General features: G+C 43.1%; 2 protein-coding genes across 2 annotated transcripts in view; one reads left to right on the top strand and one right to left on the bottom strand.

Annotated features, from left to right (window-relative positions):
• grin2bb (glutamate receptor, ionotropic, N-methyl D-aspartate 2B, genome duplicate b) overlaps nucleotides 1-9,693 on the top strand; it is a 67,359-nt gene extending 57,666 nt beyond the window's left edge. The window contains exons 13-15 of the mRNA XM_070827613.1: nucleotides 3,696-3,934; nucleotides 7,288-8,506; nucleotides 8,570-9,693. Of these exons, the coding sequence (XP_070683714.1) occupies nucleotides 3,696-3,934; nucleotides 7,288-8,506; nucleotides 8,570-9,693 (2,582 nt within the window). The remainder of the gene's footprint in view (nucleotides 1-3,695; nucleotides 3,935-7,287; nucleotides 8,507-8,569) is intronic.
• emp1 (epithelial membrane protein 1) overlaps nucleotides 1-13,307 on the bottom strand; it is a 124,902-nt gene that overhangs the window by 88,405 nt on the left and 23,190 nt on the right. The window lies entirely within an intron of this gene.

Below are 13,307 nucleotides of genomic sequence, written 5' to 3'. Positions count from 1 at the left end.
CTGCTATGGGAAATTGAACACAGCAACTGAATGTTAGTACTTTAATCACACTGGAGATGAACTGAACCTGTTTCCATTTCCTAAAGTTTCAGATCCACATATTATGCACTACACTACAGTATACAAAATATCACAAGGAACCATCAATCTGTGATGCAGGTTTTATTTTCTTAAAGCCTGTCAATCTGTTATATATCATATTGAAACTATTTCAGAGAAAATTTTCATCACAACACTTTTTTTATTCGACATGTGGACTCCTGTTATCACTTAAATTACACACTTAGGTCACGTGAGACTAACTTAACTGTTGCCTTGACAACTGAGCAGACTCCATCTTTTTGAGAAACACCACAAGATGTGTTTAAAAGTTTCAGCCCATTGAGATGAGATGTTTCGGTCAAACTTCTATTTCCAAGGACAAGAATAAATCTTCAAGCTCAAAATATTTTGAATTGCTTCACTTATTTTAATGTAATTCTTCCTGGACAGAAATATAATAGAAAACACATCAAACTACTCTTTGTATGGCTAAATACTGTTCACAGGATCCAACAAAATAGGACGTCCCTGCTTTTGACCTTGAGGTCATTGGCCTCTATAGAGATTATATATAATATATATATATATATATATATATATATATATTATTATTATTATTATATAATATTATATATATATTATAGAGGTTAACAAGAGTTGCCTCAAAACAAATTTTGTGGGAGCTTTGTTTTTCTATTTTCTAACACTTTATAGAGCCAATGATGAATGGATTAATTGAGAAAATAATCACAACAGTTAATAATCGATGATGACTATCCACACTTTCAAATTCTCACACTCTCAATTTTCAGAACGCTTTCTTGCTTTCTGCTTACCCAGTTGCCAGAGTGGCCCCTTAACAGACGCTAGAAAGTGATAGAAAATAAAAGGATTAATGTTATAAAGCCTATTTGTTGTTGTTTTGCTCTCAGAAATGCTATGAATGTATTCAAGCATCAATTACTGCTTTTGTATTACAGTATGTCCTGTCTTCTTTCATTTATGACAGGGGAAGTGCTCCTCCTTTCAGAGAAGGAGTGAAGTTCAACGGGGAACCAGGATGTGTGGAACAAAAGATTTTAAATTGTATCATTAGCCTCGGTTTTGGCAGCACTTTTACATTTTCTATCTCAGAAAAAGCTTTATGTAAAAGGAAAAATTGTCCCTGATGTGAATCATTGCCTCTGGAGAGTACACCTACAGTGGCTCTCCACCGCCAGAGACAGTATATGCTCCATACTGCTCACCACCTGCCACATCATATATCGTACAGCACGTTCACACACACACACACACACACACAGTTGCCTTCAATGTGCTATCACTTTCCATCCTGGTGTGTGTGATGGATGATGGGGTCAGTGCAGAGAGAACATTCACCTTAGATCAGAGCTTAGGAGCCAAATCGACTAAGACCTTGACATTGAGTGTTCAGAGATGTACACTAAATTGCCATTGTGTGTGTGTGTGTGTGTGTGTGTGTGTGTGTGTGTGTGTGTGAGGCCCGCGCACATGGTATGTGTTTGTAGGATGTTATCCTATGCACGAGTGTGTGTTCCCCAAAGATCAGACAACACGTCTGCACAAATTTACCAAATGGAAGTAACGTCTTATTGTTCTGTCAGCTGCATAAATGAGGCCAACACATCAGACATTACCTCTCATTACTTCATGTGGACTGTTTAGCTGTCAGCACACATATGTTAGTCCAAGTTATGAGATCAGACTCATCGATGTTTGCTCATGTCTGTCACGTCCTGTTAGAGTCCAGATATGAACGTGATGTAAATCATATGTGCAGAGGGAGGGGATCAGCGACAGCCTACTGACAAAAAACTAAGCGCCACTATATCTGAACAGTTAAGAAAGTGGATAAAATATTGAAGATGGAGAAGGCGAGGGATGGGAACGATGATGGGACAATTAGAAAAGAATAGAATAAATGATTAGAAAGCAGAGAACAATTATAATAATATAAATTTCAATTACATTATACAGTAGATTCTGCTTATTGATCCGGTTGTTATTCGACTCCTAATGCGATTCAATTTGGTTTATGCTTGGGGTCGATAACAAGTACATACAGATTTAAAACCATAGAGTGTGCATCCAGGAGCGCATTGATCCTGCCTTTTTGTCATTGATAAGAAGAATCACTAGTGTTCAGTTAAACTGCTGTCAAGAATTGGACTCTTTGAAACTGGCTCTAAATGGGAACCACTTAACATATTTATTTACCTTTGCTCATCTGAAGATGTTCAGATCGATATTCGGACATTCCTAATGCTAAGAATTAATCTGAAAACATGAGCCTCTAGCAAATATTGCTCGAGCAGCCTTGCACCACTTTAGTACCACTTACTTAGATGGCATTATAAATCAAATTGACCTTTTTCACACCAGATATTTAGACCAGTTATGGTAGAAAAAGCACACTTGTTGCTAATAGCATTAACAATGGCTCCGTAAGTAAGACCAGTACATTCTGGTCCTTTGAAATGCAGTTATCATCGACTCCTTACACTTTCTTATTGAAGGAATATTTTGACATTTTACTATAACAACCAGCCGCAGTGTCTTTTTTGAGTTGGTTGCCAGGTTTGGTACCACTGCACACAGACCGTTTCTAAAACACATGCTCTCCAGCTGTATCAAGCAATCTGTGCTATAGCCAGACATGCCGCACAGAAGTGTTGGACAACAGCCAAAAACTGTAGGTTGTACATTGCTGTTTTTTTATGGAGATGTAACATGTTAACTAGTGAGCTTTGGACTGAGCCAGACTGGCTATTTTCCCCTGCTTCCAGTCTTTATGCTAAGCTAAGCGTATTGCCCCCTGCCTCTAGCTCTGTAGTTAATGCACAGACATGAGAGTGGTATCAATCCTCTCAACTCACAGAAGGAAAATAAAACTATATGTCTCATAAACAGAGTGAATGAAAGTATAACACCTCAAACTACAGTAGGACACCAACTGATGATCAATCATTGTAAGACTGACAATAAACACTGCACTGTCTCTTTTCTTCTCCTGAGGTTCATCTAGGTATGGAAATGCTACCAAAAACGAGTGAACAGCTGTCTGAGACAAACACACATAACCATTTGAACAAGCATCCGTACACAAAGCAGTGTTGTGCAAGGACTTAAAAAATATATACCCCCTTGATCTCACACAGACGCACACAACAAAACAGACCATCAGTGCAGATCAAACAAATCTCTCTGGACATGTCCTCCCCCCTTAGCAGTCTCCCCAGGGATGTGGAACTTAAGGGGACACATTTTAAATCGGAAACGCTCGTCACATGACCACACACACACTTCCTCCCTGAGGACTGTCAAGTCCCAGCAGGCACTTTCTTTTCCCACAACAAGGAAGGGATAGCCTTGCATAAGCAATCCTTAATGAGGATGATCCTCGTGGGGGGTGGGGGGTGTTCATTCAAAATAACACAACATGACATTTGTTGCACGTACATGAGACCTGAGCTGCTTTTGGCTTTAACGCCCCATTCAAAAAATGTGACCTCCCTTTTTGCACTCACACTTACATGTTCAGACACCTACAGGCAAACTCATCCTAGTGTGCAGGTCACACAAACAGTCACACCGCACACGGATACAGTAACCTGTGTCTCTCCTTCCTCCAGGTGAGATGGAGGAGTTTGAGGCCCTGTGGCTGACGGGCATCTGCCACAATGAGAAGAACGAGGTGATGAGCAGTCAGCTGGACGTGGACAACATGGCAGGGGTCTTCTACATGCTTGGGGCCGCCATGGTTCTGTCATTAATCACCTTCATCTGTGAACATTTGTTCTACTGGCAGCTGCGCTTCTGCTTCATGGGCGTGTGCTCGGGACAGCCCGGGGTCACCTTCTCCATTAGCAGAGTGAGTGCACTCGTGTTTTATTTTAGGGCTGACCTTTGTCCTCCTGACAGAAAGATCACAGCAGTGGTTGTTTTAAAACCACTGGCTGTGGTTGAGGTGTATCGGGTCAGTCAGGGGGATACGATGACTCACCTGACATACCTGTGGCTTTTTTAGCCCAGGCAGTTGTTCAACAACAAAACACACATCAAGATAATCCTGTGCCATAAGAATAAAGAATCTTCACCTATTTAATTCTACAGGAATTTGACATTTTCTGTTTGATTCAACACAAAGCAAGGCAGTGGATCACAGTATTACAATAATGTGATATTGTTAGTTGTACAAAAAAAATGAATGCTTCTTTTCTTAGGCTGTAAGACTTCTTAACTGCACACTACCACAAAATTAGTTGTAGACTGGCAATAAATAAACCTTGAATGTCACCTAATCAGCCCCAGTCCAAAAACTGCTTTTGGTCCTTCTTACAGTTAGGTGACTTTCAAAGTCGCTTATTAGTTTAAGATATTGTATTGCACATTTTTATCAGAAAAAGTAAGACTATTTATTTAAAGATTTAAATATTTGATTTGAATGATTGCATTGAATATTTAGGATGAATTTTTTATATGTAGAATTGTTGGTTTGGCTTGACTTGAAGTCTGAAGGTTTAAGATATGACAGAACAATAATCTGTGAGGTTTTGGGTGTAACTGATCGCTGTTACAACAAGCTCATATCTAATAAATTTCCCAACATTTCCTCAAAGTAAAGGTGTCAGTATGCACAAAGCAAAAAAGTTCACAAGAAATGAATGTCTGAACACATCTGAAGGCAAAAGTGTTCATCGTTTTTATATATGACCAGACTTGAGGGTGAGGTGAATAGCTAGAGGGACCTGAAAATTACTCCAAGTTATGGATAACAGTGCACATTATCAGACACAGCTAGACTGTTTTTTACAGATGAAATGTTATTTGGCTAAAACTGGAAAAAATAGCACTTGAGAGAGAAGTCTGTTGTCCTATCGTTCTCACCACTACCGTCCTGGCCATCCAACAAGTGTTCAGTTAAAGTACACAAGTAATTTCTAGTCAGGTTTTACTCAAGTCAAACAGTGTCACTAACCTTTCTGACCTCATAACACCAAAAGCATCTATTTACAACCTCTTCGTCCATTAAGGACCATGAAACACAAGGACGATGTGCACAACGCCCCGATTTCCATTATAAAGGACAAATTATAACAAGCATCTCTTCTCATAAGGACCATAGCTAGTGATATATAGACTGACAGCGAGACCAAGCGCCAGCATTACTTATGCATCTGCCCCTGACAGGGTTAAGAAAGCTCTTTGAGAAAGTCCTCAGTTTATCACCTTAATGTCGCTGAAATAAAAGCTACTTACTATGCTGCACATTCTCAGCCGCTGACCCGAAGGCGTGTTGGTGGATGTCGAAGAGCTCGTCTCAGCATTGTTACGAGTCTGTTCAAATGGGTCACTTAACAAGGTGTCTCTGTTATTGATGCAGGCTGTTTAGGTCCATATAAATAATCACTTGAGGTGTAATTCATTTTCATAATGTTACCTTTTAAGAAAGAAGGGGGGCTGTTGTTGCATGCAAATTGTCTCACTTATTATTTGCCTGAAAAAAGGACACCAGTGTTTATGTATTTGGTGTTGAGGATGAAGGTGTTTCTAATTGTAATGTCATTCAGTTTACACCCACTCAGACTAACCTGAGAGAACATAAAAGACAGATTTGGCCTTGAGCACTTCCGCAACTTTTCTTTTTTCAATGAATTGGCAGCAATCTCCCTCTGTCTTTGTAGCTTCTGAAAGTAATATTTTTATGCAAAACATAAGCACCCCTTTTTCCATGGTAGCTTTAAGATTCACTCTAAGCTTTAATGTGCTTGAGCCTGATTTTACTCATGTATCTATTTTAAATGCATACACGTTCCAAGAGTGGCTCCTGTTCCGCTGCCAAATATCTTTTATACATTGCCATACCAGGTTTGACCCTCAGGTTGTGAGAAAGAAAAAAATACTAAAGATAGTGTAGCATTCACGAAAATTGCAGTCCATATACTGTGTATAGAAGGAGTACGGATGGACAAGTGATGGGACTACAAAGGGCTAATACAGAGGAAGAAATAGAGATCAGTTAGTGAGAGTCATGATAAAGAATAAAAACGGTAGCAGGACAAAGGCAGAGTAGAAAAGAATAGATGTGGCGGTGTGCCAGTAACCTCTGTTCTATTACCTTTCACAGCAGCTGTAGTAGCTATAGATGTAGAGAGATAAAGACAGACAATCCCATTGGAGCGGCTGCTGCTCACCCGAGCATAAGGAAACTGAGATAAAACAGACACAGAGAGAATGGAGGCATAAAAGGAAAGAGGGTTGACGATTCAGATTCATGAATGTAGCTCGACGACGGGAAAAGTGACTAAGAGACAGACAGAAACTGTTTCTGACAAGTTGACGCCTTTGAGGAATGTTGGCCCGCGCGTTGGCTGGTGGGTAGTGTGTCCTCGACCTTTCAGATTTGGCTGTCGCCTCGACCACAGATTCCCTCAGCCCCCATTTAAACATGCTTGATTGACTTCACTCTCAAAGGCTTTCCCCTGCTCTTACCAACCAACCAAAACAAACACATACTGATGGATAATGACATTTTGAATAGGCGATTGTTCATCCATATGTCTCTGATATCAAGTCAGACAAACTTCTACAAAGTGATCAATTTCCTTGACAGTGTTTTTTCAGGAAAGAAAAAGAATGAAACAATCATGAGGAAGAAAGCTAGTGACACCAGTGTCAGCTGAATTTAAATGACATTGATTAAGCCTATTGACTGGTGGTCAAAACCTTGAGCTTACTGCACCCCTTGAGTTATCAATCAAGGCTTCGATCTGCTCATTCCCCTGCCCCTCAGTTCTCGGTGTCTGAGGTGGAGTGGTGAGCAGCAGCCGTGAGGGTCTATGCTGCTCCCCTGAGAAGAGTCATTTATGAACTCAGCCCCTATTACTGTTTAATAGTGTGTAAACAACAAGGTGGTCATAGGGAACATGGCAGTGTATTAACCTCTCTCTGCCTCTGTCCGTCTCTGTTTGCCTCTCTCTCTCTCTCTCTCTCTCTCTCTCTCTCTCTCTCTCTCTCTCTGTCTGTCCGTCTGTTTGTGTGTTCTTCTCTTCTGATTTTAAATCCGCTTTGGTTCTTGATCCCTTATTACTGCAGCACATTTTACTAATCTCACTTGGTTGTCATACCTTACTGCTCTCACTCTTATTCTTTCTTCTTCCCATGACCTGCCTCACCCTCTCTTTCTCTTTCTACCTCCCTTTTATTCTAATTTTCACACTCCAGGGTATCTACAGCTGCATCCACGGGGTACAAATTGAGGAAAACAAGTCAACCATAGACTCACCCTCAGCCACCATGAAGAAGAACATGAACAACACCCACTCCAACATCCTGCGGTTGCTCCGCACTGCCAAGGACATGACCGCCGTCCCGGGCATTAACGGCTCTCCGCACGCTGCTCTGGAATATAGTCATAGCGGCCGTGACTCGGCTATCTATGATATCCAGGAGCATCGGCGCAGCTTGGTGGGTCACCCTGCAGACTGCAAGCCAGCGCCACCGTACCTGCCAGAGGATAACATGTTCAGTGACTACATCAGCGAGGTGGAGAGGACTTTTGGCAACTTGCCCCTGAAGGACAGCAACCTGTACCAGGACCATTACCTGCACCACCACCCGGCCTCGGCTCTGGGTATGTCCGGCCCCCCGCCTAATAGGCCGCGTAGCTTAGGCAGTGCTAGCTCGTTGGAGGGGGGCATGTTCGATTGCGACAGTTTGGGGGGAGGGGTAGCGCCCATCTTCACCACCCAACCCCGCCCCTCCATGACTCACAGGAATACCAATAAATTTGACCTGATTGCTGGCCACACCCCTGCGGATTCCAGCCAGGGTGGGTTCAAGGGAAGCAATGTGTACGGGAGGTTTTCTTTCAAAGGAGGCGCATCCAGCACGGGGCTTATTGGGGGTCATGACAGGTACTGTGGTGGGGGTGGGGGAGGCTCGGGGGGTGATGATGGGAACATTCGCTCTGATGTTTCGGATATCTCCACGCACACCGTCACCTACGGCAACCTGGAGGGCAACAACAAGCGGCGTAAGCAGTACAGGGACAGCCTGAAAAAGAGGCCAGCCTCAGCCAAGTGCAGACGGGAACAGGACGAGATAGAGCTGAGCGCCTTCAGGAGGAGACCCCACCACCACACCGTCCACCACCACTTCCCCCACGGGCCCCTGGCACACCGCACGGTCTCACCTCCCCTGGAGCGGAAGAGGGGAGGAGGAGGGGGTAATTCTTCACCTTACTTATTCCGCAAAGACAAAGAGAACCTGAGGGATTTCTATGCGGACCAGTTTCGCTCCAAGGAGGGCAAGGCCAAGTGGGAGCAAGAGGGTGGAAGTGGAGGAAGTGGTGTGGGCGGTGGTAGCGGTGGTGGTCTCTGTAAAAGCTTAGTACCTGTTGAAGATTTCCTCAAAGGCAAAGGCAAGAAGCCAGAATGTAAAGGTGGGCTTGGCACAGTTTCGGCAGGGCAGCAGGCCCACACCTGCTGGGAGAAGGGGGTTTCAGGGATAGGAGGGGGAGGCATAGCAGGGGGTGACTGGGAGTGTCGTAACTGCCACAGTGTGTGTCACCATAGCGGAGGTGTAGGAGGAGGCAGCACGTGCCCATCTAGCGGGGTTGGCGGTAGCAGCAGCCGCCCCAGCTCCGCTAGTGGCAAACGCTGCGACTCCTGTAAGATCCAGCCCAGCAACCTTTACAACATCAGCGAGGATAATAACATGGTGTTCCCTGGAGGAAAGAGTAGCGTAGGACCCAGCCAAACACAAACTCAGGCGCAGCGCAGGAAGCTAGGGCCGGGTGGGAGGGTGTTACGGAGGCAACACTCATATGACACATTTGTGGACCTGCAGAGAGAGGGGGCAGGCCGCATGGGAGGGCTTGGCGGGGGCGTGGGGGGGCAGTTTCCCCAGCCCCGAAGTGTGAGCTTGAAAGACAAAGACCGCTTCATGGAGGGCCCCAGCCCTTACGCTCACATGTTTGAGAGGTATGCAGGTGAAAGGGAGCCTTCCATGTTCGGAGGAATAGGTGGGGATAGGGCGAAAGGAGGTTCCTCCTTCAGTTTGTTCCGCGGAGGCGAAGGTGGGTTGCATCAGCGGCCGGTGGGAGAGAGAGACCTGAGGGACAGAGATAGAGCTATGATGGGAGGTGGGGGCTGTGGTGGTGGTGGTGGTGGTGGTAGCAGAGGGGCCGGGATTTACTCCTTGTCTAAATCTCTCTACCCAGATAAGGTGAACCAGAACCCCTTCATCCCAACCTTCGACGACGACCAGTGTCTATTACACGGTGCCAAACCGTACTACATCAAAAAGCCACAGACGCAGCAACAGCAGCAGCAGCAGCAACTTCTCAACAACAGCCGAGGAGGAGGGGACTTCCACGGCTCCATGGGAGCGACTTCCTATTTGCCCGCGTCTGCCACAGCTGGGGTGATGTCCAATGTGGCTCCCAGGTTCCCCAAAGAGCTGTGTCTGGGTGGGGTGGGAGGGCCCATGGGGAACCACCACGGGGCCAGCAAGCTACTGCCCGGGGGCAGGGACATGTTAGGGTTGGGGCAGGGACAGAGACCTTTCAACGGTGCCAGCAATGGACACGTTTATGAAAAGCTCTCCAGCATTGAGTCAGACGTCTGAGGGTGAAGGCGGAGGAAGAAAGTGAGAGAGGGAAGATGAAGTGGGTGAAGAAAAAAGAGAGAAAGAGAGAAACATGCAGGGGAAAACAGAGCACAGGCTGATGACCTCTCGTGTGAAGAGAAGGAGGAGACACAATACGACACGAGTCTGTTCTCACTCCACTAAATGGAAACGGTTTGGACGATGCACAGAGGCCACTGCAGGCTAAGCCGTGGTGAAGTCCGGCGGGAGAAACGTTTTTAATGAGAAGAGAGGATTCTGGTGCTGCTCTGACGCTCAGAGAAAGATAGGGAGGGAGGGACGGAGGGGGGGATGGATGGATGGATGGATGAAGGGGGAAAAAGTGAAATAAAATCTCCAGTCTCTGTTCTCTTCACATGCTCATTGTCTTTCCCTCCCTCCTGCAGCTCCTTGACACCAAAACAAACATTTTGTTTAGCAACGGAAATACAATCATGAATGAGAAATCAACGCTTCTTTTGAAGTAACAGGGTAAACTAATAATAATTGTATTGATAATGTTAATAATATTATTGAATATTATTCCAGTGTTTAATGATGTTAGGTTTGGATTGTTTTTCAATTTTATTTATTTAAGTAGTTCATGTTACATATTTGTAGGTTGTTAATTCTTTCTTAGCTTACCAATATTACAGGAAACTGATAGACCAGACCTTTTTGAGTTTCCTGTAATTTGGACTCTTCTTTGCTATTAATTCTTCATGTTTGATTTTTTATACTTTTCTTACTTTCGAGTGCTGTGAAGTGTATGTGAAAGGCATGACTTGCTGAGTACATTCTATGTACTTATAAATTTGCAAAGAAGGTCTCTTTTTTCAGCTGCAGAAGCAACATCATCATACTGATTTGCCGTTTCCTCTCGTTTTTTCTGCTCGGCAGTACCAAATGGGTCTCACATTTTGAGCTGGATGTGCCTTAAAGGATTAATACTGATTTTCTACGCATGAGATCTGTTCTGTATGTAGACAGATCCACATGCAAACAATTGTTCAATTGATTTGAGAATGAAAATACACCTGAAAAAGTCTGGTATGAGGGGAGAGTTTCATCAGTAAAACAGACATTTAGGCATTGAACCAAACATTGAAATATCTGCAGTAGAGGAAGCTTAAAGTTCTACATAGATCCCCAACAATAAAAGTTACCAATAGTGGGATTACAAGGGTTAAAACCACAGTGCCATGATTAATAAATGTTCCTGCCCCCCCCCCAAGAAAAGTCAGCTGCGCCGCCCTATGTGAAGAACACACAAACACGATTTAGAAATAAAACATTGAAGCTTTTTCTTGTTCTAATAACTCCACAATTAATCTAACTGCAAGTCCAATTTTCTTTAAATTGTTCACTAAAAAGTTCAACAAGCTTCATCACTTCTCACCTAATCAAACCGCTCTCCGTTCATTTTTGCATAACAGATGACCCAGGAACCAACTATTCATTAAATACATGTAAATCACATTTAATGTCCCCTTGTTGCTCTCATCGTGTTTCACTGCGTCTGACTCAATTGGCCGTGACAGTTTTGCTGTTCAGGACAGGGACATAATGGACTCTCAGAGTGAGGCCTCCGTAGCTGGTATGAGCAGCCTGACACGTTAATTATTTCATGATTACGACCATAAGCACTGCCCGCCGCATTTGACGGTCCCATTTGAATGATGGGAGAAGTACAAGTGTTGAACATTGTCATGTGCTGGTGTAAAGGACGGAGCGGGCCAATCATTTCAACCACACTGTTACACACATAATCCTGTAACTCTACACCTTTATGCCGTATTGTTGCATATCAGAAAGTCTTAGAAATGTCGGAAATAGTACCAAACATTTGTACTTCCTACACGGCTACTGAACAGTGTTCCCCTTTGATTAAAGGAATAGTTTGACATTTTGGGAAATATGCATATTTGCTTTCTTGCCAACAGTTAGTACGGAGGGATTGATACCACTTGAATGTCTATGTGTTAAAATATGAAGCTACAGCCAGTTATCTTAGCTTAGCATGAAAGCTGGAAACAGCTAGCCTGCCTCTGGCCAAAGGTGAAAAAATCCACCTACCAGTACCCGTAAAGCTCACTAATTTATTTGTTTAGTCGGTACAAAAAAATTTCAAATGACAATTGGAGGCTTATCTACAGGATTTTCTCATAGAGAAGAAATAGTTCGGCACGTAACCTCTCACGAAGCACTGCTTCTTTGTGCAGATCAAACAAACGAGGCACAATGTGTTTGTGTTTGAGCTTTAGAGGTGCTGGTAGGTGCTGGTTTTGTCACCTCTGTTGTTGCCTGTTTTGTCTTCACACAAAGCTATGCTAACCGGCTTCTGGCTCCAGCGTCATATTTAATATACAGATGTGAGAGTGGTAATGTATGGATCCCTCTAATGTATCGTGGCACTAAGCGTATCTCCCTAAAAGTCAAATTATGTGTTTAAGCTATTTTCTCACAGTCAAAAGAACCAGGCCAGTCCTCAGTCATCATTTTCCCCACCATGTTGCCCAAACTCACATTTTTCATCGAACACAACTTAAAAAATAACTTCCGTATGTTCTGTAACCTTGATTTCTCCCTCCACCGACCATAATCTGTTTCACATGCTGAGATTTTGATGAAGGAAAGAATTTGCCCTCAAGTCCGAGGTCCTGTGTGGATTGTGTCAGCTGCAGACGTTTGAGGAGAAAAATAATAAAAGAAGAAGGCAGCAGAAAGTAAACAGCGTCCCTAAAAGCAGGTGGTACATTTAGCAAAAAGCTTCGTCTTTGTTACTGATGGACTCTTGGATAAGTTGATCAAAAGGTGGCGCCTAAATCCACAACATCAGACTCGCAGGTCATCTGTGCTCCAACACAAACATAGAAGTTGTGTTTTGTTTAATTTACAGCCCTCTCTACCATTAAAACTTTATAGGTTACAATTTAACACGACTATTCTCCATCTCCAGGCATTTGTTGTCACTTAAACTTGACTTTTTGTCATTTTGCCGAACCAAATTTTAACAGATAAGCACAATCTGACTGAATGGGTCCAGTTTTCAGTTTGTTGTACATCCCAGTCAAAACTTCAGAAGACTTTCCTTCTCTTGGTTGACAAGTCAGTATGTATGATACTAGGGGGTCTCTAGTGTTTGTAAGGACTTGCATGTATACGCTTAGTTTTTTTTCTTTATTTCTTATTTTTTAATCTTAACTTTTAGCCCAGAAAAAAATGGGTGTTTTTGAACAATTTTTGGAATTTTATCAATTTCATTGATACCGATGATCCATGTAGTACTGTAGGTGTGTGTGTGTGTGTGTGTGTGTGTGCTTGTGTGTGCAAGAGAAGACACCAATCTTAACAGTCAAAATTTTGGTTATACTTAAATAAATATGGCTAAATTTGATAAAACATTTCACTCACTAGGGTAGAAGACATTTGTTCTCGTTAATGTTCTACAAAGATGAGTTTTCTCGATAGTTTGTGTAAATGCTTTCAAACAAGGCTGAGGTCTAAAACATTCATTGTCACTGAAGAAGCCTTCTTCATCTCAACTACTTTTTCTATTTGTTTCTTTTAAATATCTAAGTATGTTTCATTATTTCTGTTATTGTATGTGCCTG

This window comes from Pempheris klunzingeri, chromosome 3 (genome assembly GCF_042242105.1).
Source record: "Pempheris klunzingeri isolate RE-2024b chromosome 3, fPemKlu1.hap1, whole genome shotgun sequence".
Classification (NCBI taxonomy): Eukaryota; Metazoa; Chordata; class Actinopteri; order Acropomatiformes; family Pempheridae; genus Pempheris; species Pempheris klunzingeri.
This window is presented reverse-complemented; position numbering and strand designations above follow the sequence as displayed.